Source organism: Pristis pectinata, chromosome 8 (genome assembly GCF_009764475.1).
Source record: "Pristis pectinata isolate sPriPec2 chromosome 8, sPriPec2.1.pri, whole genome shotgun sequence".
NCBI lineage: Eukaryota > Metazoa > Chordata > Chondrichthyes > Rhinopristiformes > Pristidae > Pristis > Pristis pectinata.
In genome coordinates, this window is record NC_067412.1 from 84566453 (window position 1) to 84592149 (window position 25697).

The following is a 25697-nucleotide window of genomic DNA, read 5'->3' on the forward strand; positions in this document are numbered from 1 at the left end:
TGATTTTACAAAGCCTTGCGATAGAAACTTTTGTATTAGTTATTAAACTCAATTGGCAAGGACTGTATCTTTGCTTGTAGTGCAACATGTGCAAAATACATGGTGGCCCAATTAAACTGGATTTACATTTTGTTCTGATTGTTCAGGCGTATAGAGAATTTGACTAAAAGAACCCAAAACATTATACAAAGCAATTTGGTTCATGTGAAAATATATCTTTTCTCCTGCAACTTGACCTATTCACTCTATGCCAACACCACTGATCAACAGTACTTGGCTCAAACAAGGCAGTCCACAGAATCATGGACTGCTTTGCTTCCAGTTGGAATTATCCATAATAGCCATATTTCATTACAACTACCATCAATGCCAGCAAATTGCTCTGGAGAATTGACACTCAGAACAACTTGTTGGACTGCGATGGCTGTTGCATTACCTTTTGCTATTTTCTCTTTGCTGCTTGTTTAGAGTTATTCCAGCTGTAGGATGGTTTGTTAGCAGGAATATTGATGCCTTTGCTGTGGAGTCCAGTCTACAATGCAAATGGACAGATTCTGTGGCATTGCAAGGGCAAGGATGTTACAGAACGATTCCTGCTTGAAGCAAACAGTGCCCCAGATTTTGCATCACTAATAATATTAGTGAGATATCATCACTCACCATAATTCCTGGGTAACACTCCCTATAATTAATCCTAGTAATTGATGCAGCTCTTTGATTTATACTGAGCCATACAGATCAAATATTCAGTCAACCTCTTTCTGTCTATGGTTCATGACAACATGTTTCAAGTAAGATGACACAGTTTATTAATGCAGCCCAGGTGATCAGTTCATTCAGTACTAATTGAAACTGTGGCATTCTCTTGTTTATCTCTGCAACTAATACTAGAAACGAATCCTTCTTATATACATCCTTATGATCAACTTCAATGGTAGATTTCAGAGAAAACAAGAAAGCTTGTTGTTTCATGACATATTCAGTTTGGTTTTATTATTAACTCTTGACTCTCAGAACGTTTGCCAGTACCCAGTGGTGAGAAGCTACAGTCCTTTCATGGGACTTTGGCAGAATATTGATATTCAAAAGTCCCTGTTTTAGCACAGGGAGTGTGCTGTGAAGTAACATTCCCACTACATTAGCAAACACTTGGGAAAATGTGGAGCAACAAACATAAAATGCTGGAGGACCTCAGCAGGTCAGGCAGTATCAATGGAGGGAAATGAACAGCCGACATTTTGGGCCGAGACCCTTCATAAGGACTAGTCATCAGTCCTGATGAAGGGTCTTGGCCTGAAACATCGAGTGATAGGTCAGAGGTTGGTGCATTTAGTGTACAAGTAGATGCAGAGTGTAGAAAGACTGTGAGGAAGGATAGGCATTTAAAAGGGCAACATTGCGGTCAGTTGAATGGGCTGAAGTGTGTCTAATGCAAGAAGTATCAGGAACAAGGGTAATGAACTTAGAGCATGGGTAAGTACATGGAACTATGTCGTGGTGGCCATTACAGAGACTTGGCTATCACAAGGGCAGGAATGGCTGCTGGATATTCCGGAGTTTAGATGTTTCAAAAAGGACAGGGACAGAGGTAAAAGAGTTGGGGGAGTGGCTTTGCTGATCAGGGACAGTGTCACAGCTGTAGAAAGGGAGTACGTCCTGGAGGGATCATCTACTGAGTCAGTGTGGGTGGAAGTCAGAAACAGGAAGGGAGCGATCATGCTATTGGGAGTATTCTACAGACCCTCCAATAGCAGCAGAGAAGCAGATCGGGAGGCAGATTTTGGAGAGGTGCAAAAATAACAGGGTTGTTGTCATGGGTGATTTCAACTTCCCTAATATTGATTGGCACCTCCTTAGTGATAAGGGGATAGATGGAGCAGAGTTTGTTAGGTGTGTCCAGGAAGGATTCCTGACACAGTATGTGGACAGGCCAACTAGAGAAGAGGCCATGACAGTGATCATAACTCCTTGACCTTTACCATAGCCTTGGAGAGGGATAGGAACAGACGATAGGGGAAAGTATTTAATTGGGGGAGGGGGAATTATGATGCTATTAGGCAGGAACTTGGGAGCGTAAATTGGGAACAGATGTTCTTGGGGAAGTGCACAGCAGAATTGTGGAGGTTGTCTAAGGAATACTTGCATGGGGTTCTGGATAGGTTTGGCCCATTGTGGCAGGGTAAGGATGGTAGAGTGAAGGAACCGTGGTTGACAAGAGACGCAGAATATCTTGTCAAGAGGAAGAAAGAAGCTCACCTAAGGTTTAGAAAGTATGGTTCACGCAGGGCTCTGGAGAGTTACAAGGTAGCCAGGAGGGAGCTTAAGAATGGACTTAGGAGAGCTAGAAGGGGGCATGAGAAGGCCTTGGCGAGTAGGATTAAGGAAAACCCCACAGCATTCTACACATATGTGAAGAATAGGAGGATGACTAGAGTGAGGGTAGGACTGATCAGGGATAAAAGAGGAAACGTGCCTGAAGTTGGAAGAGGTAGGAGAGGTCCCTAATGAATACTTTGCTTCAGTATTCACCAGTGAGAGACCTTGACATTTGTGAGGATAGTGTACAACAGGCTGATATGCTAGGGCATGTCGACGTGAGGAAAGTGGATGCGCTGGAACTTTTGAAAAACATTAGGATAGATCAGTCACCAGGGCCGGACGGGATATATCCGAGGTTATTGGAGGGAAGAGATTGCTGTGCCTTTGGCGATGATCTTTGCATCCTTACTGGCCACAGGAGTAGTGCCAGATGATTGGAGGGTGGCAAATGTTGTTCCTTTGCTTAAGAAAGGGAGTAGGGATAACCCTGGGAATTACAGACCAGTGAGTCTTACTTCAGTGGTGGGCAAATTATTGGAGAAGATTCTGAGCATGGCTTTGTGAGGGGCAGGTTGTGCCTCACGAGCCTGATTGAATTCTTTGAGGATGTGACAAAGCACATTGATGAAGGTTGAGCAGTGGATGTGGTGTACATGGATTTTAGTAAGGTGTTTGATGAGGTTTCTCATGGAAGGCTCATTCAGAAAGTCAGGAGGCATGGGATCCAGGGAAGCTTGGCTACATGGATTCAGAATTGGCTCGCCCATAGAAGACAGAGGGTGGTGGTAGATGGAGCATATTCTGCCTGGAGGTCGGTGACCGGTGGTGTTCCGCAGGGATCTATTCTGGGATCCCTGCTCTTTGTGATTTTTATAAATGATTTGAATAAGGATGTGGAAGGGTGGGTCAGTAAGTTTGCTGATGACACAAAGGTTAGTGGTGTTGTGGATAGTGTAGAAGGTTGCTGTAGATTACAACGGGACATTGATAGGATGCAGAGCTGGGACGAGAAATGGCAGATGGAGTTCAACCCAGAAAAGTGCGAAGTGAGACAGTTTGGAAGATCGAATTTGAAGGCGGAATACAAGGATAATGGCAGAACTCTTACAGTGTGGAGGAACAGAGCGATCTTGGAGTCCATGTCCATAGATCCCTCAAGGTTGCCATGCAGACCAACAGGGTTGTTAAGAAGGTGTGTAGTGTGTTGGCCTTCATTAGTCGAGGTATTGAGTTCAAGAGCCGCGAGGCACTTGGAATATTGTGTTCAGTTCTCGTCGCCTCATTATAGGAAGGATGTGGAAGCTTTAGAAAGCGTGCAGAGGAGATTTACCAGGATGCTGCCTGGATTGGAGAGCATGTCTTAGGAGGATAGGTTGAGTGAGCTAGGGCTTTTCTTTTTGGAGAGAAGGAGGATGAGAGGTGACTTGACAAAGGTGTACAAGATGATAAGAGGCATAGATCGAGTGGACAGTTGGAGAATTTTTCCCAGGGTGACAAGGCTAACACGAGGGGACATAATTTTAAGGTGATTGGAGGAAGATATAAGGGGGATGTCAGGGGTAAGTTTTTTACACAGAGAGTGGTGGGTGTGTGGAACGCACTGCTGGCACAGGTGGTGGGGCCAGATACATTAGGGACATTTAAGACACTCTTAGATAGCCACATGAATGATAGGAAAATAAAGGGCTATGTGGGAGGGAAGGGTAAGATAGATATTAGAGCAGAATAAAATGTCGGCACAACATTGTGGGCCGAAGGGCCTGTACTGTGCTGTAATGTTCTATGCTGTATGTTGCTCTAGATTTCTAGCATCTGCAGTCTCTCTTGCATTTCTGACTTGGGAAAATGTGTTGGCGTGGATACTTTGCCTGTTCTCAGACCTTCTCCAATAAACTTATTTTTCTCAGCTGTAATTAACATACATGCTACATTATGATTAATTGTTCCCTCTTCATGGTTATTACACTGAGCATTAAGATTGTTATTCCAGTCCTGGATTTTATTGTGTATGACATCACCTGTGGAAAATAGTCACGGGTGTGGAGTGGTATGGAATGGAATAATTCATCTGCTCTTACTAATAGGGACACTACTCCTCTGTAAGAAAGCTTGTTGTTCCATGACTTGTTCAAGTTACTTTGATTATTAACTCATAACTCTCTAAAAAGTTGCTAACACACAATCATGAGGGCCTACAATTGTTTCCTGGCACTTTTGCGGAGATCCAACTGACAGTATGGCTCTATCCAAAGCCCCACTGGCTTAGGGATTGCTGCTGACAAGGGTATTGGTTTATTATTGTCACTTGTACTGAGGTACAGTGAAAAACTAGTCTTGCATACTGTTCATACAGGTCAATTCATTACACAGTGCATTGAGGTATTACAGGGTAAAAACAATAACGGAATTCAGAGTAAAGTGTCACAGCTACAGGGAAGTGCAGTGCATGTAGACGATAAGGTACAAGGTCATAAAGAGGTAGATTATGAGGTCAAGAGTCCATGTCATCATATAAAGGAACCGTTCAAGTCTTTATAACAGCAGGATAAAAGCCATCCTTGAGCCCGGTGGTATGTGCCCGCAGGCTCCTGTATCTTCTGCCTTATCGTTGAGGGGAGAAGAGAGAATGTCCCAAGTGGGTGGGGTCTTTGATTATGCCGGCTGCTTCACCAAGGCAGCGAGAGGCATAGACATTGGCCATGGAGGGGAGGCTGGTTTCCGTGACGCACTGGGCTGTGTCCACAACTCTCTGCAGTTTCCTGCGGTCCTGGGCAGAGCAGTTCCCGTACCAAGCCAAGATGCATCCAGATAGGATGCTTTCTAAGGTGCATCAATAAAAGTTGGTGAGTGTCAAAGGGGACATGCCAAATTTCCTTAGCCTCCTGAGGAAGTAGAGACACTGGTGAGCTTTCTTGGCCGTGGCATCTACAAGGTTGGACCAGGACAGGCTATTGGTGATGTTCACTCCTAGGAACTTGAAGCTGTCAACCCTCTCGACCTCAGCACCATTGATGTAGACAGGTGCATGTGCACTGCCCTCCTTCCTAAAGCCAATGACCATCTCCTTTATTTTGCTGACATTGAGGGAAAGGTTGTTGTCATGACACCATGTCACTGAACTATCTCCTTTCTGTACTCAGACTCATCATTATTTGAGATACGGCCCACTGCAGTGGTATCATCTGCAAACTTGTAGATGGAATTAGAGCAGAATTTGGCCACACAGTCATGAGTGTATAGGGAGTAGAGTAGGGGGATGAGGACGCAGCCTTGTGGGGCACCAGTTTGAGAATAATTGTGCTGGAGGTGTTGCTCCTATCCATACCGATTACGGTCTGTTGGTCAGAAAGTCAAGGATCCAGTTGTAGAGGGAGGTGTTTAGTCCCAGGGAGAGGTAACTTCCCTGTCATATTAGCAAAGACTTAGGGAAAGAAATGCTGGTATTTATACCCCAAACAGTAAGCATGGAAGCGAATATGAGGAATAGATTAGAGTGTCTATATTGACACCAATCCTGGGAGTTTGACTATTAGAGAAGTTTACTTTGCACCAATGAACATAGAAACTTGTTACAGCCATCAGTAAATGTTGCCATCTGAATTTCTGCTGAAGCTAATAATATGATACTCATAAATATCTTCTTTTAACAAGAATTTCATTACAATCCAACTAATATCAAAATTAGGTCCTTCCTGCCTTATGTGATATGGTAACTTTTTTGGGGTTGAGGGGGGGTACTGAATCTATCAAGTCATTTATCAAGTTAGGAGAACCAAAGCATTCTGTAATGTTTTGCAAGATAGGATAGTTTAAGTCTGAATTTAACCTGTCCAATGCACATGAAATATAGTATTTTTTTATTATCACTGTAGGAACTGAAACAAGACATCTCCAGTTTTCGCTATGAGGTTCTTGACCTGCTGGGAAACAGAAAATCATCTCGAAGGACATATTCGACCAGCAGTGACGGGATGCAAATAGGAGACTTGGATGAAGATAGTGCAGAAGAAAAGATAAATAAAATAGTGTCATTCAGTTTGGCCGGAGAAAGTAATGACAAGAAGAAGCTGAAAATGAACTCTTTCAGTGTCTCTGCTCTAATAAAATCAGTTTCTGGAATTGACCTCGAAGAGAAGTCGAAGAATAATAGATTGAGCAAGCAATCTTCATCGATCCAAAATGGCAATCGATTCCAGAGGTACCCTAACTCCAAGAAGGATTCTTTTAAAAGGCTTGGTCTCCTGTTTAGCAAGATGAATGGTCAACTCTCAGAATCAACTCCAGAGCCTGTCTCCAGCATTTCTGACGGACTACTTCAGGCACACAATATGTGGCAGGACTTCAAGTATTCCCAAATTGCCAGCCCTAACAATAAAGCAAAGAGTGAGAGTAGTCTTAATGCTGTTGGTCTTAATGAAGTCAATAGAATAAACAGAATTGATAGCCATTATTCAACTAACCACAAGGACTCATTTCATTGTTCTTCCAATATTAGTGCCTCCAACAACAAACTCATTGACTCATCAAGTGATGTCTATGACTCCTGGGGAGAAGCCTGTGACTTGCTAATGACCAGATGGAACAGCCATCAAGAAGATTATGTAACAACTCAATTATAATACACAAGACAACATCTAGATAGTACTTTACCACAAGGGGATATGGGTCATGTCCATAAGGAATTATTTTTAAAACTATCAAATATCTGGAACATGAGGCTGTAAAGGGTGTTTTCAGAAGAGAAACCCTGCGTTCTGTAAATTACCAGAAGAATGGTCCAAATAATATTGAACCTCATAGCAATCGCTGTTACTTATGCACAAATGCCACAGCTATTTTAAGCACAGGCAGAAAATGAAAAGTTGATTTTGAAGATGAGTTTTTCTGCAGTTAGCTTTGCAAAAATGGCATCTCACGTCTGACTCTCCATTCAAATGCATTGAGTGGCATGAAGTTCCTGTACTTGCACAATAGATACCAAGTAAACTTGCCAACGGAAGTTGTCATTTCAAGTCTAAATACACTTTTTATTGGTGTGTGAACTACAGCCAGTAAACCTCTCTTATACCAAAACCTAATTATCACAGACTGGTGTCTGATTTCTTCAGTTTTTAAGAATTGCTAGAAAGATAAAAATACACTGTGTACTTTTTCTGTGGATTAAGTGAGGAAAGGTCTTTCCTTCCTTCTCTTTCCGCAACTAATTTGACACTGATTTGACCCATTCTAATTTGCACTGCCTTCATGTTCTTTCTCCCTAAACTTACAATGTCTTCCTCTCTACTTTCTGCACCTGATTTAGCTCGGGTTCATCCTCCATATCAATCCTTCCTTTACTTTTATCAGGGTACTTGTTGACTAATTAACAAGACACATACAGGTCCTTCCCAGCTTATGAACGGCCGACTTAAGTACAGCCCATACATATAAACGAACATTTGGGAGACCAGCGGTATGGATTTGCTGGCTGTTGCAGTGCAGCAGGCATCTTCTGCCACCTGAGAACTCAGTTCGTGGTCACTTTTCCGACCTGCGAACTGTTTGGGTTATGTAACCTGGGGGTGACCTGTAGTCGCTTGCCCTATTCATTGAGATTCCATATGTCCGCCTGCAGTAACTTACAGGGTGAAATATTACCACCATTAAACAGCAAGAGCAAGTTCAATTAATGGTGGGTGTTATTTGTTGGTTTGCTACAGCAATCTTTGTCCATCGGGTATAATAATGGGAGACCCATACACCTTTACCAGAAGAAAGAGTCTTGAACTACGCACTCCTCCCATTGGTTGCCCTCCCCCCACCTTACTTGATTCCATGCTCCACCTTCCATCAGATTCCCTCAGCTGCAGCCCTTTGTCCCTCCACCTCTCACCTCCCAGCCATTGTCACTATCTCCGCTCTTCCCTCCTCCGTCTGCCTATCACCCCTCCTCACCTGGATCCACCTATCACTTGCTCCACCTCTTCCCTTCACCCCTAATTTCTCATGAAATGAGAAAGTTAAGGGTCAACCATACTAGTGGAATAAACAAGATGCTAGAGGAACTCAATGGGTCAAACAGCATCTGCTGAGGGAAATGGACAGCCAATACTTTGGGTCTCCCCTCTATCTTTCAGTCCAGATGAAGGGTCTCGACCCAAAACATCAACTGTCCATTTCCCTCAGCAGATGCTGCCTGACCTGTTGAGTTCCTCTAGCATCTTGTTTCTTCCACTAGTATGGTTGACTCTTAACTTTCTCATTTCATGAAAAATTAGGGAGCAAAAATAATGCTAATTTTGCCTGTATATGCCACAAAAAATCAATGAAGTAAATTGTGTGGGGTACTACATGTCGGCAGAAAGACAAGGGGGCAGGAGAACAGAGAGACCTGCTGACAGGGAGGGAGTGAGGTGGAGGGGATGCAGAATTCTGGGAAGGATACAGAAGGAATTTATAAAAATGGTTCCAAGAATTAGAGATTGCAGTTTTGTGGGTAAAGTTGAAAAGATGGAGCGGAACAGATAATCATTAATGATTATTTTAATCATTAATGGCCTAGTCAGAACAAAGATGGAAAGATGATAGAAACTTGTGCTCTATTTAGAGGAGATTTGATATAATTTAAGTCCTCTTACTTCATAAACAGAGACCAACTGGCATACATTATTATACTGTGTCTTTAGCTCAAACAACAAAGGATGAATTTCTAATTCCAAAGATTAAAAGGTTATTAACAGCTGGATGTATTTAAAATGGTTGGCCCTAAAACCTGAGATGATGCGAAGATATTTATGCACCTGGGTTTAGGATTTGGCATTTATCACATGAATACAGATTCAGTGATTGTAATTAGCTAAATACTTCAAGGTGATAATTTTTCAGATATTTAGGAAAAACTTTGGGATGTGGGACTAAATGATTTCTCTTCAAAAGGTCCAGCATGGATTCTGTGGGCCAAGTTTTCTCTGTGCTGTATTAAGATATCTTTATTAGTCACATGTACATCAAAACACACAGTGAAATACATCTTTTGTGTCGTGTTCTGGGGGCAGCCCGCAAGTGTCGCCACACTTCTGGCGCCAACATAGCATGCCCGCAACTTCCTAACCTGTACGTGTTTGGAATGTGGGAGGAAACCGGAAACCCACGCAGACACGGGGAGAACGTACAAACTCCTTACAGACAGTGGCCGGATTTGAACCCAGGTCGCTGGCGCTGTAAAGCGTTACACTAACCGCTACACTACCGTACCGTGTTATTCAACGATTAGTGTGAATGTGCAATGAGTGTACAAATGCAGCAACCACGAAAATCACAGGGAGGTTAAAGGAGAAATGCTGCTTACACAGGACTATCTATAGAGCAGCTTACTGTAAATGTGCCAACAACTTGAGTTGATTTGCCACTTATCTCTTCCTCGCCACGAGTTCCGGCTGATTTTCACATTAATAACTATATCTGTCATTTTGAAGCTGTTGTTTTTAATCAAAATATAAACCATCTTGTTTAATGCTTCAAACTTTCTCATCAGAGAAAGCTGCTACACAAACATGTGAATGGTTACTACAGTTGCCCATTGTAACCTTTTGTTCCAATGAAGGTTTGATTGAGGAGCAGAGCACATTTCTATTTATGTTGTTGTAGCAGCTGGAGTTCTGCACAGAAGACCATTTTCTGGAAAATAATAGGTGGGATGAAATAATAGCAAGAGAGATTATTTGGGTCACATATTCCCTATTATTTATGTCACGTTTGGTATTAGGATATTACGGCCACCAGCAATTAGTACGGCTGCATGTTTACAAACCTCAGAACATAGAGTCTCCATGGCAATTTTCATCTGATGCAGCAGTGGTCTCAAAGGAATAAAGACAGCAGGAGCTGAACACTGTGACACTGGGAAGATCATGTCCAAGGGGGAAAATGATGCAGACCAAATCAGAAACAAATAGAATATCCTCTATTTCCAAGAAAATGCTGCTAGAGTTTCCAATGTCACCGTTGAGAATCCTGACCAAAATCAAGCATATGTGAACAAGTTTCAGCCCCAGCATTTTCTTCTGCACATTTGAGTCTGCTGCACATACACATTGCTCAATATTCATAGCCCATAAACTATATTTACCAAAGTTTATTTCTTTTATTTCCCAATTATAACTAATTGTTTCTAATGGCACCTATTGCCATAGTTTCATCAACTGTGACATATTATTCTTAAAGCTCTTCCTCCTATTAGCTGTTTAATTTCCACCACCATTCATAATTAGATATGGTGGGTCTGCAAAGTTTCAATCTGATTTGTTGGTTATGAGATCACTTAGCTCCATCTATTGCATGCTGTTCAGCCCTGTGTTGCAGCTAAACCGGGTTGGTATCTTGTTATTTTTATGTATGCCTGGTGTGGCTCCTAACATGCCCTCTGTGAACCAGGATTGATCCCCTGGGCTGATAGTAAAGATGTAATGTGGAATGTGTTGGGCCATGAAGTTACGGGTTGTGGTGGTGTACATTTCTGCTGCTGCTGATTTTCAACAGCACATCATAGATGCCCAGTTTTGAGCTCCAGTTCTGGCATCGTCTATCCCATCTTTAGGATTGAATGGTGGTTACTGCTATCATGGACAGACGCATCAGCCACAGGCAGATTGGCCGGGATGAAGTCAAGTAGGTTTATCCCTTGTGTTGGTTCCTGACTACCTGCTGTAGACCCAGTCTGGCAGCTTCTACTTTAGGATTCAGAGAGCACGGGCAGCATTGGTGCCACCAAATCATCCTGATGATGGACATTGAGGTCCTCCAATTTTACTTGCACCGCTTCCTCCAAGTGTTGTTCAACATGGAAGCGCACTGATTCATCAGCTGAGAGAGGACAGAAAGGGGTAATCACGAGGGGGTTTCCCTCCTCGTGTTTGACCTGGTGCTGTAAGACTTCAGGCGATCTGGAGTTTATGTTGAGGATTCCAAGAGGCATTCCCTTATGTCTGTACTTTACTGTGTTACCAACTTTGATAGGTCTGTCCTGCTGGTGCGATGAGATACACACAGGGATTGAATATAGAAACTACATTGCTCAAGCACAGTGGCACTTTACATTTCCAACTATTTGTTTTATTTTATTGTCCACTTTAGAAGACCAACTAATGGTTGTGTGGACTTCCGTGGCCCATTAGTGGTGTTCTTCTCATGTGCCATGATAATGAACACTGGCAATGGTAACATGTGGGTTCATATATATATCAAGCTCACATCCTCATTCATGGAATTTCCAGGCAGGAACTTTCATGGAAGAGGGTGTGATGCGGAGAAGTAGCTGCTGGATTGCCCCGTGAAATCTTAATGTTAAACAATTTTGAGAATCGACAGATTAATTAATAATGAATGACCTTTACAAGCAATTACTGGCCCTTCTCAATCCTAACCCCCATCAGAACTTATAAAGTTTGCAAAGGCATACACACAAAAAATATTTCTAGTGACCGTTTGCATTTTGACTGGTATGGGCAGTTAGTAATTTGGTCATGTGACATCAGTCTGGGCCTCATAAGTAAGTTGCAACGTGGATAAATCATATCAATGCTTTCCTGAAGATCCAATACAAATGAAATTCAAATTAAAGTGAAGGAAAATACAAGGATGAAAACAGTCCTTATGCATAATATGTACATGCATATATTATTTTGTCATTTTATAATGTCAAAATTTCACTTCTACAAAAAAGGTCTTGATGCATTTTTTGGGGCAATAGCATTTTTCTATCTCCCCAGCAACTTTGAAGAAAAGTATTCTTGACTCAAACAACATTTTGCCAGAAAGAAATTTGTTCAGCAACCCCAATATCAGTTATATAAATAAGCTGGTTACCAAGTTATACACAACACTTCTCCCGTCTTCAAGTTTTCCCTGACCTTTTGAACCATCGCAGGTAGTTATATCAACTGTGATTGCTCAAATTTGATAGGTTGACAACTGCCATGGAGTCATCTGTTATCACATGAAACTTTTTCTTAAATTGTTTCTTCTCTTTGTGATGCACCCACACATCTTCAGAAAATGGTAGCTGACTATTCACAGGATGTAATGCTCAGTGTTACATGATTAAGAGGAGAAGACTGCCTGAGATGACTCATTTCTGGGAAATAATTAGGACTGTAGAGCAAAATGGCTAAATTGAGCCAAATAAAATTATGTGGAGATTATTCAATGACACTCCTGACTTGTGCGTGGCAGATGGGGGAAACTGGTAAACAACCATGAAATAACCATCCTCTGATTTGTTCACATAACTAGCACACAAGTTTTGATGACTAGTGACCCTCAGAACATCAACATTGATGATTTCGTATGGTAGGGGAGATGATTAGACTCTTTTGCCAGAGATGTCTTGCCTGGAGTTCTTGTTACTTGCCATTTATGAACCCAACTCTGAATAATATTGTCTTAATGCATATGGTCCCGGACTGTTTTATTGTCTGATGAGTTCCAGATGGAACTGAACACAGAGCAATCATCATCTGACATCTGATATTATGGCCTTTGTTCCATCAATGGATCAAATTCCTATCATCAGTCCCAATTTCTGACACTTATTATCTGGTCTCTAAGGTGAACAGACTACCGTGAAATTTTATATATAGTTTGCAATAGACTAAAGTATATGTGAGTAATGGAACTGGGAGCATATTTGCAGTGCAGCAGGGAGTCTGTACACTGAACTGCCAGTTCTGCAGTTCAATCACACACTGAGCCTAAATCCTATGATTGGTTAAGTGCAAGGTTGTCTGAGAGACATTTGTAGCCAGAGCTCCCACAAACCCACTGCCAACACTGTTATGGTTAAGTACTGTCTGGACCAGCTCCCTGAGTACAGTGAAAATGTCGACTACTCTGCTGACTTAGGGAGGGATGAATGTTAGAAGCCACTGGGCCATGTGTGAAAAAGAGTGGACCTGATCTCTTCTGCCCTCCACACCTCCAATATCACATCTTCTGCACCCCATCCTTGCCCTTTGGTACCGACTCCTGAGGCACAACCTCCTTTGCCATGTCCAGTGTAATTAGCTACTTCTTTATATCAATTGAAAAGCAAAAACTGAATATATCAGAAACCAGAAATAAAGACAGAAAAATGGGGGTCCTCTGCAGGTCAGGCAGCATCTGTGGAGAGAGAAACAGAATTAATGGTTTAGCTCAATGACCCTTCAACAGGACTGGAAAAAATGAGAAAACATATTAACTTGCAGGGAGGGGTTTGGTGAAAGGAACAAAGGGAATGTCCATGATAGGGTGGAGACCAAGGCTGTCCAAGTGACACAATGTCATGTGAAAGAGGAAAATGATTGCTGCCCTACCAGACCTACCTGCGAGAGCACGTCGAGGAAGGTGGATGAGGTAGTTAGAGAGAGAAAAATACAATGTAACTGTGAGATGCAAAACACAGTACTTACTGGAAATCTGAAGTAAAAGTGAATGTTCAAAAGACTAAGTAGATTAGCTGGCATCTGGAGGGGGAGCTACTGGTGGATGACACTGCATCAGAACTGTTCACTTCACACGACAAAAAATGCTGGTTATCTGAAATTGTTCCATTCTGTATTAAGCAATGAGGGCAGAATCATGCCTAGGTAGATGAGCTGCGCTTGAACTTATATTGGGCTTCACTGGAATAGTAAAATACCTTTATTTATTAGTCAAATGTACATCGAAACAGTGAAATACGTCTTTTGCATAGAGTGTTCTGGGGGCAGCCCGCAAGCATCGCCATGTTTCCGGCGCCAACATAGCATGCCCACAACTTCCTAACCTGTATGTCTTTGGAGTGTGGGAGGAAACCCACACAGACACGGGGAGAACGTATAGGAGGCAAAAGACAGAGGTCAGAGTGGGATAGAGAATTAAAATGTCAAGACAAATGGAAGCTCACAATCACCTTTTTGTATGAATGTGTCCAGCAATTTGGTTGCCCAATGTGTGTTTAGATTGCACAGTGCAGAGTAGACCACATTGTAAACACAGAATGCAATACACTAAATTGGAAGGTGTGCATGTGAATTTCTACTTTACAGTTAAATAGATTAGTGATCATGACCTATTATAAGCCAAAAATCAAAAAAAGCTGCAGACGCTTGAAACCTAAAATAAATTTATCATCCATTATATGTTCAGACTCTCACAGCTGTCTTGACTACATCTCCTTCCACTCTACTTCATTCAGGGTCTTAGAGTCATAGAAAGATACAGCATGGAAAAAGACCCTTCGGCCTACCAAGTCTGTGCCAACCATCAACCACCCATTCTACGTCAATCCCTTTTTTTCAATTCTTCCCATATTCCATCTCTTACCTACACACTAGGGGCAATTTACAGTGTGCAATTGACCTACCAACCTGCACATCTTTGGAAATGTGGGAGGAATCCAGAGCACCCAGAGGAAACCCATACGAACACAGGGAGAACATACAAATTCCATGTAGACAGCACCCGAAGTCAAGATTGGGCACTATACCACCACTCTCTGTTACTCTTTTCTATTCTCCCAGTTTCTCCAATATGTGTTCTGATAATGAGACTTTCCACACTAGTCATCAAGATGTCTTCCTTTCCAGTGGCTTCTGCTCTCCCTAGTTTCTGGGCTTCCAAATATGATTCTTCTATTTTGTTTTACATGTCTGCTCTCAAACCTCCCCTTCCAAACAAAAGATTGAGCTCCCCTTGCCCTCACCTTCCACCCACCAGCCTCCACATTCTACAGACCATTCTTCATAATTTTTTTCCATTTTCAATGAGATGCAATGAGCTGATACATCTTTTCTTCCCTTCCCCTTTCAGTATTCTGAAGGTTTCCATCTCAAACAACCATTCTCCTTCCCATGCAACTGCAGAAGATGCAACACTTACCATTTTACCTTGTCACATCCCATCATCTAGGAATTCAAGCAGACTTTCCAGTTGAAGTAACAGTAGTTCTTTCAATTTAGTGTACTGCATTCAGTCCTCATGACATGATCCACTTTACTTTGGAGAAACCAAATGCAGACTGGGTGATTACTTTGCAGAACACCACCATTTAACCACGAGGGTGACCCTGAGCTTCCAGTCACCTATCACTTTAATTTTCCATCTCACTCTGATATGTCTTAAGCCTCTTATGATGTTCCAACATAAGCTCCAGGAACAGCACCTTGCCTACCTTCTGAGCACATTGCAGCCCTTGGGACTTGATACTGAATACAATTTTAGATAACAAGCCTTTCCTGTTCGTGTTAGAATTGGCCAGATCCAGACACGTTATCAACCTATGTGGTTTTCTCCGTCTCCACAGATTCTATCCAAACTGCTGATTTTTCCAGAATTATCTATTATTTTGGATTTCCCCAGGGGTGAAAGTAAATTAAGGTTTTTTTTTAACTATTACAGACTTATCACTAACACTGACAATTTAACCCACTTCTACAGATAACTTTGGATACTTCCCAACTGATGCATTGTACTAACCACCTTTGGGTTTTCAGCAATACCTGTGTTATGCATTTCACAGTTCCAGCAAGTTTTTGTTAAATCTCTACTCCATTCATCTCAGTGTTTACAACCACCACCCACCCCCCCCAACCCAACCAATCAGCTGCCATTAACCAGCATTCATTTCCTTCTCATAGATGCCACCAGAATCAATGTTGTCATCTAGACAAGCTTTGTCTCCACACTATCATAGATGTTTCCTTTGCTCTCCTGCCCTTCCCCTTTCAATTGTTTTCTCACTCTTCCAGTTCTGATGGTTACTGACCCAAAACATTGTTCCTCTCTCCACAGATACATCTTTAATGGCTGAGTATCTCCAGTATTATCTGTTCTTGATATCATGAGAGATGAATGAAATTTGCTGAATACCAGCATCTGTAGTGATGGAGGTAGATGGGTCATCCAGCTGTCATTTCTGTTTGGCAACCTTTGCCTAAAAGCCAGGCCCATATGTGCACTTTGCAAATAAAAACAAAACACTTTACACAATTTAGATCATGCCAGTGACCATTTCTGGGTCTATCAGTGACCATCGGAAGTTGACCCAAGCACAATTCAACTCTGCACGTTAATGCACATCTGCCATTTACTGACAGAATTTGGCCATTAAAAGTATGGTCTACTTTTATTATCCACAATAAAACAAGGGGCAACCCTCTCAGCACCAGCATCGATTTAACATTTCCTACAAGGATACTGACAGCTTGCCCAGAGCCCGCTCCAGATTCAGTTTCCTGTGCTCCACTTTTGTCCATAAGCATCAACAACAATGATCGCAGCATCTCTATATTGTACACTTCTTTACGTTATGCTGCAATCAATGGCCCCTTAATTAACCTGTAGCTCACAGTGGCCTAGGACCATCGTGTAGACAGGGCTTCATTATCACAAGAGAGTACTTTGTCAACTCTTCCCCACATACATCACAATCCCTAATTTTCCCTCACCCTGACAGCTGCCTTAACTCTTGCTGTACTGTGGCCACCATGGAGTCTTTTCTTTAGAAACTGTCCCACTTTCCACTGGTTCGTGCAATAAACTGCATTCTCCAAGGTGGTTGCCATTGTGAAGTGCAGGTGTGTTTACTGCACAATTCAAGGTGAAAATCATATTCCCACTCTGGAATTTTCATGTTTTTACAGTTCACTCAACTGGCAACCAGCTCTCTACATAGCATCCATTTGAGCACAACAAAATGAACTCCAATTTCTAGGCACATCCTTTGCTCCCATTTTCTATAGCCAGCAGTTAATGAGGATTCTCCCACTATGAATGGTGCTGGGTGACAAGCAATGTAGCCAAACTGTGGCCTTTTGGTCTAATTCACTAGGTGTGGAACCCTTGGCTGTAGAACATCACTTGCTATATTTGGCAGCTTATTTTTATGCACTTGTGCACTGTTCCTGGCATGCTCTTCTAATCTCATGGAAGTGGATTCTGGCTCCAGGTGGCAATACTAGTGAAGGTTATGCCAAGTGGCAAAGGTTACATACTGGAGCAGAATACAACTATGTTGCTGCTGATGGCTCAGAAGCACCTAAGGGATTCCCAGTTTTGAGCTGTCAGATCTGTTCATAATCTATCCAATTTAGTACAGTGGAAGTGCTACACCATGCAATAGAATCTTCAATGTGACAATGGGACTGACTCCACAAAGTGTACAGCAACCATTCCAATCAATAATGTTATGAACAGACATATGTGCCACAGGTGGATTGATTAGGACAAGTGGGCTTATTTCTTTTGTTGATTCTCTTATGGCAGCAAATTCCATGTTTCCTAATGTCATCCAGGGAAGGAAATCTCCCATCTTGTGTGGTCAGATCCAGACCCATCAATATCATGGAACTCCTAAGTGCCTCCTTATTGTACCATTCGCACCCGAACTAAATGCCATCATTGCAAGCAGCATCCTCTTCTCTTGAATGAGTGAAAAGGCTGGCCTTGTTAGCAATGCCCATAGAAATTAATCTGAAAGAATAGCATTTATTAAGTTGGAACTGGAGGTTCATGTTCAGAGCATTGCAGAATATCAGGATGAAATGTGAGCAGAAGAGTGTAGAATGTCAAAGAAACATTCTTCCAATGTCAAAATAAATACTGATTTATAGATTGAAGTTTATTCTGATCAATTAACATTTAGAAGAGGTCTCCTGTGCCATATTCCTTCCCCAGTCAAATAGCTGGACATCTCATTACTCAAGGGTGTTGAGAAGCTGTTTACTCAGGAGAACACAAGGACCAAGAGTAATGATGGAAGTGTTTTATATCATAAAGGGTTTAGTCGGAGTAATTAAAAGAAAATGTTGGAAACCACAAATGATTGGATCAGATGCCCTCTGGTTTTCAAAATGATTGGCAAAAGACCCAGAGGTGTAATGATAAAAAGGAATTCAGAGTGGCTCAGATAAGGAACACAACACATGCCTAATAAAGGTGCTAGAAACTGATTCATAAGTAGCTTTCAAAAGGGAATTAGATGAATAATCAAGACTGAAAAAATGAACAAAGGGGAATGAGAGTCTCAAAGAGAATCAATGAGCCAAACAGCCTCCTTCAGTTGCATAGTATTGCATTATTCCATAATAACCAAAGCTTCAAGTGATTGCCATCTAATTTATCTTTCCCTTCCTTCCTGCAGTTCCATTTCAGGTTTATCAATTCAAATTTCTGGGGCATGCAACATTATCAAGTTTTCACTAAGTTACACTCAAAAGCAGCATATGGACACAAACTGGTTGCAGTGCTTGAGTTTTATTACTTCAACATTTTAAGAACCCACAACACCAGTCCCTTTACAACTGTACTCCAGAAAACAGCAGCTGACATCAACAGTCTTGAACAAAAAAGTGCCAAACATTCTTCTGTGGCCCAACAAACTAAGAGAAAGTCAACATTTTGAACTGAACTGGACACCCGATAAAAAGATACACAGGCTTTTACAAATCGAGGACAATGCAAACTTCAAACATGAGGTAGAAGGTGATACAGACATGTGTTAATTTAAACAGGAATACAAGATGAAAATTATATTGTGTCAAGTGGGAACAATATTCCTTTAAAAAGTATTACATTGTGCAAGAGTTTTTCCCAACAGGATCCAGAATCAGCCTTCTCATTCAAAGTTGAACTTCTCTGTTGACATTGTGCAGTGCAGTGACAAAACCACGTGAACAATTCTCCCTTAAAGAGTAGGAGTGGAAAGAGAGAAGGGGAAACTTGTAGAAAGTTTTACATCTACTTACTTGCTACATGTGCATTTTTTTTTGTCTGCAAATCTAATTGGGACTTTTAGCCAAAAGAGGAAAAACAGAATTGAAGTGAAAGATACCCATTTAAAGAATAGATTAGTGATGCAAACACTTTAGACAAGTGCAGACAGATTTTATCCTGAATGGGGTCAGTCAAAAAAATTGAAACAAGAGTTCTGGCAATTAAAGGAGCTGATACACCACGGGAGAAGGAATGAAGTCAACAATATATTTAGATGGGACTGTTGAACCTCAAGCCACTTTCCATACATTTAGTGAGATACATAATGTGTTGGCTGATTGGCAGGTGCAACATAATTTAGCAGAGGTGGGGGTCCTGGGCATGTTGTGCTCTGCAGCCTCGAATTGGGACACATTTGATTTGCTGGATACCAAGGGCCAACATAGTGAAGTGTATTTGTTACAGGGATGCAAGGATCATAAGTAGATATAGGTGGCGGAATGTACTGGTCTGTCAGCACTGGATAATATACTGTTGAATGAGGAGCTGGTTGAGACTCTGCAGTGGTATAACCTGCAAAGTAACAGCAGCCCATTAGTACAAAAAAAAAATCACAGCTACCCATTTCCCTCAAGAAAACTTCTAAAATGTTTTAATGTAGAAGCTTACAGGTTAACAGCCACCTACCTTAATGCACTCAGCTGGAACACAAGAACTCTATCCCATCATGGAAAATGACAATATGTCTCAAAGTTAGAGGAACTCTTAGAGTGTGTCAGTTTTATGGCAACACGAGATCATATCAGTTTCAGTAAGATTTTAAACTATCCAGACTACACAACACCATTAACCTTATGGTATGGTTTGAAAAAAGTCTAATTATACATTTCTAACCAAGCATTAATGATCCATATGTTACACACAATTGCATTTAGTTATAATTAAATGCAGTATGAGGTACATCTGGCACCTTTTAATATCAGAATCATTTGCATTTATTTTCATAATACAGGAACATTTAATTGTCAGAGCAGATGACTTGCCAGAGGATTAATGAAACTGACAAATTTGTAGATACCAAAATGATTTCAATTAATGACTTAATACTGAAATCTTCAAAATTCCTCTAGTTAGCTTATGATCCACAGAACCTCTAAACCCAAATCCAATCTGAACAATGTAATCTGTCAGAAACCATAAATCTAAATTGGTCATTAACTAAAAGTTTGAAATAAGTAGCATGCTGATTAATAATGAATTTCATTAAGTTTTAAATCCTGTGGCACAATTCAGACACCATTGATTATTGGATTTTACTGCCTCAGCTAAATTACTGGCTACACTTGCAAAGAAATCCAGTCTTCAGTTTAGCACCATGAACTTCCGTGTAATTGACGAGTCCCAAAATTTTACAAATTAGAAATTTGCTTACATTTTTAGCCTTTAGGTAAATGCAAATACTTAAAAATTGGAGGCAATTTGATTTGTGATTGCTATAGAATACAATAGCAATGACTCTGCTCAGAACAGGATCTTTTAATTTAAACACCTGTGGTATATAATGATTATATATGTGTGCATACTTGTACTGTGTGTGGGGTGGTGGGGGGGCAGGAAGAAGGGGTGGTACAGCTGCGTACAGGATAAAATGCATGGACATTGGTGCATTAAAGGGCCTCTGTGCTGTACATCTCTACCTCCTGAAGACAATTAATAGTTTGCAGACGAAGCTGGAAGATAATCCACAGGAAAAAAATCACAAGGGCAGCACTGTCCATAATTAAAGAATGATCTCTCAAAATGGTCAATAAGAAGTGGACAAAATGTTAAAGTAGTGCAGTCACATTTAGAGGAGGCAACACATTGGGGAAGAATAAAGCAAGCTTTATCCTATATTTCCTGACAAGATCATTTGATTCACACCAAAAATCATGCAGTAATTGAGCTTTGAACAATTTCCTTTCAACACTGAAATTTCAGAAATGGGATTTCAAAAAAATCCTATGAAAACAAAGTAACTTGCCATTGGACATGGTGTCAGAGGAAGCTGAATGGTCATCATTTCTCCCAACATCACTGTACAGTTGTGGCATGGTTGACTGTTCAACAAACTGGGTGGTTGCAGGGAATACTGGATAAATATCCACCGGTTGATGTTGTGGCATATACACCATTGGCTGCCAGGAGTTTTGGTGGTAACACTAGAAACAAAAGGAATCTACTTAGTGATCAAAAATAAGCAAACTATAAATTTTAAACTTTGTAGACATAAGAGACTGCAGATGCTGGACTGTGGAACAACACTCAAGATGCTGGAGGAACTCAGGTCAGGCAGCATCTATGGAGGGAAATAGACAGCTGATATTTTGGGTTGAGACGCTTCTTCTGGGATGGTGAAGATGAAGTGTCTTGACCTGAAATGTTGACTGTCCATTTCCCACCACAGATGCTGCCTGATCTGCTGAGTTCCTCCAGTGCTGTGTTATAATTTTTTTTGTTAGAAACAATTGAAACACACATTGTAACAAGCAACAATGAAGTGCCTACCACTGATTTCCCCCAAAGATAAGAAGACATCACAAATTCATTATCATTCCTTTAAGATGAACTTTAAAACAAGCTGCATTAATTTTAATCAAAGAGACTGTGGAAAGAACTTTAGGAAAGTGAATCCCCAAATGAAAAGCTGTGCACTATTTAAGTCAAAAGTACTTAAAAGGTTCTCGATGTCAGAAAAGGCAGTGCATTCTGACATATGCAGAGCCACACAGCTGTAATCCTTTAATTCCAGTTAAACTCACCTGCAAGCCAAGGTTGAAGTAATACTGAACCACTTTTCTGTCTAAAAAAAAAAGAAACAAATTTGTTACTATAATACTTGATTATTTTGTGGGACTTTAGGTGCATTGAGAGTAATAGGGTCTCACCTTGAGGAAGATCATTGCCATTGGGATCACAGGAATATGGTGGTGGTGTGGAAGAACTCACAGTTTCACCCATTTCATTAACAGGCAGGAAAGGACCTAATTGGAACAGAAAAACAAAACACATTGGGGATTCTGTGCATCACATGCGTGCATCACATTCTTTCAGCACATAAGCATTAGAATGAAAACCACAGCAACCATTGGATCTACAAAAGTTCACTCCCCAAATAGAAAACAATGCAAGTTACAACTCCACAAACAATGGATGTCTCTAGACTGCAGGAGAATGAATGATTGTTAGGAAAGTGGAGTTCAAGGAAAAGAAAGATCAGCCATCACCTCACTGAACAGCAACACAGGCTTGAGGAGCTGTATGGCCGAATACTGCTTTTACATTGGAATCACAGCATCATACAGGATAACTGTCTCTTCGACCCATGTCTGTGCCAACCATTAAGCCTCACCTTCACAAATCCTTTGTTCTTTTGTTACCAATGCTTTATACATGGGAATTGTACAGAAAGGTCCGAGTTGTATAGCAGTAACAGACCCTTCAGCTAATCTCATTTACCAACAGTAGGGCTGTATCCTTCTATACCTTGCCCATGTACGCGTCTACACAAATCTCTTAAATGTAATGATCATATCCAACTCCACCGCCTCCTCTGGCTGCAAGTTCCAGGTATCAACTACTCCGTAAAAACCTTTCCCTTCAAATCACCTCTCACCTTAAACCTATGCCCTTATAGGGGTTTTTGATACCTCTAACACCATGGGAAGCTCGAGATGAAATGGCAAGAGCCCTGGCTGAGATAGTTGCATCATTAGTGATGGGTGAAGTGCTGGAAAACAGAAGGGTGACTAATGTTGTGCCTTTATTTGAGGAGGGCTGCAAAGAAAAACCTGGGAACTTTAAGACCAGTAAGCCTAACATTTGTGGTAGGCAGGTTACTAGAGGGGATTCTGAGGGATAAGATGGACAAGCATTTGGAAAAACAGATTGATTAGGGATAGTCAGCACAGCTTTGTGTGGAGATCATCATGTCTCACAAATTTGAGTTTTTTTTTGAAGTAGCCAAAGTGGTCGATGAGGGCAGGGTGGTAGCAGTGGTCTATACAACTTCAGTAAGGCCTTAATAAGGAAGGCTGCTGTGGAAAGTTAGATAACATGGGATCCAGGGACAGCTAGCTAATTGGATACAGAATTGGCTTGATAGTAGGAAGCAGAGGGTGATAGTGGAAGGTCTGTCAGACTGGAGGCCCATGACTAATGGTGTTCCCCAGGGCTCAGTGCTGGGCCCATTGCTATTTGTCATCAATGATTTGGATGAGAATGTATAAGGCATGGTTAGTAAGTTTGTAGATGACACTAAAATTGGTAGTATCATTGACAGGTGAAGATAGTTATCAGGATTTAGAGGGATCTTGCTCAGCTGGGTAAATAGGCAGAGGAATGGCAAATGGAACATAATTCAGATTAAGTGCGAGGTGCTGCACTTTGGAAAGACAAATGAGGGTAGGGCTTTCAGTGGATGGTAGGGCCCTGGGGAGTTTTGTACAACAGAGGGACCTAGGGGTACAAGTACATGATTCCCTGAAAGTCACACAGGTTAACAGGGTGATGAAAGCAGCTTTTGGTACGCCGGCCTTCAGTCAGTGCATTGAGTATAAAAGTTAGGATGGTATGTTGCAGTTGTGAAAGAATTTGGTGAGGCTGCATTTGGAATACTTGTTCTGTTTTGGTCACCCTGCTATAGGAAAGATGCCATTAAGCTGGAAAGAGTGCAGAGGAAATTTATGAGGATGTTGCTGGGACTCGAGGGATGAGTTATGGAGAGAGGTTGAGCAGGTTGGGACTTTTCCCCCATGGGCGTGTAGGAGAATGAGGGGGTGATCTTATGAGGTGTACAAAATTGAGGGGCATAGATTGTGCATTCACCCTTTTTTCTCAGGGTTGGCGATTCAAGAACTGAAGGGCATAGATTTAAGGTAAGAGCAGAGAGATTTAATAGAAACCTGGGGGGCAGCTTTTTCACCCAGAATTGTCAGTAAATGGAATGAGCTGCCAGGAGTGGTTGAGACAGGTACATTAACAACATTTAAAAAGGTACTTGGACAGGTACATGGATAGGAAGTGTTTAGAGGGATATGGGCCAAACACAGGCAAATGAGACTAGCTTAGATAGGGATCTTAGTTGGCATGGACAGTTGGGCCAAAGGGCCTGTTTCCGTGCTGTACGACTCTAGAATATGGTTAAAAAAGTCCTGACTATCTACCTTATAATAATTGTTATTGCCTTTTATAATTATCTACACCTTTATCAGGTCATTCCTTTGCTCCAGGGGAAACTAATCCAGTTTTATCCAATCTCTCCCCATAACCTCCAGTCCAGTCAACCACCTGGTGAATCTCCTCTATTCTCTCCAGTGTAACTACACCCTTCCTATAGCATAGCAACCAGAACTGTGCACAGTACTGCAAATGCAGTGTAAACTGTTTTGTAAAGTCATAACAATGTCTCAAACTTTATATTCTATGCCCCAATCTATGGAGGCAAGCATGTCATACATCTTATTTACCCGTCTTGCTACTTTCAGGGAGCTATGGACTTTAGCCCAGAGGTCACTGCTCATCAACATTCCGTGCACCCTACCATTCACTCAATCGGAAACATTAACCATTTTTCACCTCCCATGGATGCCACCCAACCTGTTGAGTACTTCCATCATTTTTATTAACTACTTTATAGATTGATTCATAGAATCCTTCTACAACTGCGCTGAACACTTCCTGTCAAGAACACAAGAGCACAGATAAAAAAAAATGCAAAATAAAAATCAACATGCTTTCTCTTTCCTTGTGTTATGCCATTTATACAGTTTGAAGTATACAATGAGTATAATCAAATCCAACAAAGAAAGCAGCAAATAGTATGAAAATAAAATGCTGGAAATACAAAATTAAAAACAAAAAGCTGGAAAAACTCAGGTCAGACAGCATCTTTGGAGTATTTAGAATTGAAGGCTCCCATACCTGCAAAGTTAACTTTCTCTTTCCACAGATGCTACCTGTCCTGCAAAGATTGCCCAGATTTTACAATGAACATTGTTGGTTTAGAGTCTAATAATGTCAGGCAACTTCTCTCCTACACTCAATTCCAACATTTGGCAATTTGTATTGCTTTAAACAAATAGCTTGGATATGAAAATAATGCAAAAATCCACAAAAATCTTATGTCAAAGTTGGAAACCTGGAGCTTTGGCTGCTGAGCCTAAGGACACGTACCACCAGGCTTAAGGACAGCTTCTACCCCCGTGATAGAACTATTGAATGGTTCCCGTATACGAGATGGACTATGACCTCACGATCTACCTTGTGACCTTGCACCTTATTGCACTGCACTCTCTGTAGCTGTGACACTTTACTCCGTACTGTTATTGTTTTTACCCTCTACTACATCAATGGACTCTCTACTAACTAAATGTAACTGCACTGTGTAATGATTTGACCTATATGATTGGTATGCAAGGCAAGTTTTTCCACTGTACCTCAGTACAAGTGACAGTAATAAACCAATACCAAGTTTCTGTAAGAACTAATAGAAGAGTACCATCTATTGGAGTTTTAAGGTAGAGCAAGAGCCATTAAATAGCTGGCTCTCTTTTCCTATCCCAAAGCCATTGTTACTACAATGTGAGAAGCTACACAACTGAAAAATGCATTCTTTTAATATAAATTGA

The 25697-nt window shown here is 41.3% G+C and overlaps 2 protein-coding genes across 4 annotated transcripts in view; one reads left to right on the plus strand and one right to left on the minus strand.

The window, feature by feature from the left end:
- LOC127573181 (short transient receptor potential channel 5-like) overlaps positions 1-7375 on the plus strand; it is a 74441-nt gene extending 67066 nt beyond the window's left edge. For all 3 annotated transcript variants that reach the window (XM_052021163.1, XM_052021166.1, XM_052021164.1), the window contains one exon: positions 6192-7375. In XM_052021163.1, coding sequence (XP_051877123.1) covers positions 6192-6938 — 747 coding nt within the window. In that variant the 3' untranslated portion in view covers positions 6939-7375. The remainder of the gene's footprint in view (positions 1-6191) is intronic.
- Positions 7376-18611: 11236 nt separating this feature from the next.
- The window catches only part of alg13 (ALG13 UDP-N-acetylglucosaminyltransferase subunit), a 70732-nt gene continuing 63646 nt past the window's right edge, over positions 18612-25697 (minus strand). Inside the window, exons 25-28 of the mRNA XM_052022324.1 lie at positions 21957-22052; positions 21831-21871; positions 21053-21230; positions 18612-19602 (exon numbers count right to left, since the gene is read on the minus strand). Coding sequence (XP_051878284.1) covers positions 19340-19602; positions 21053-21230; positions 21831-21871; positions 21957-22052 — 578 coding nt within the window. The 3' untranslated portion in view covers positions 18612-19339. The remainder of the gene's footprint in view (positions 19603-21052; positions 21231-21830; positions 21872-21956; positions 22053-25697) is intronic.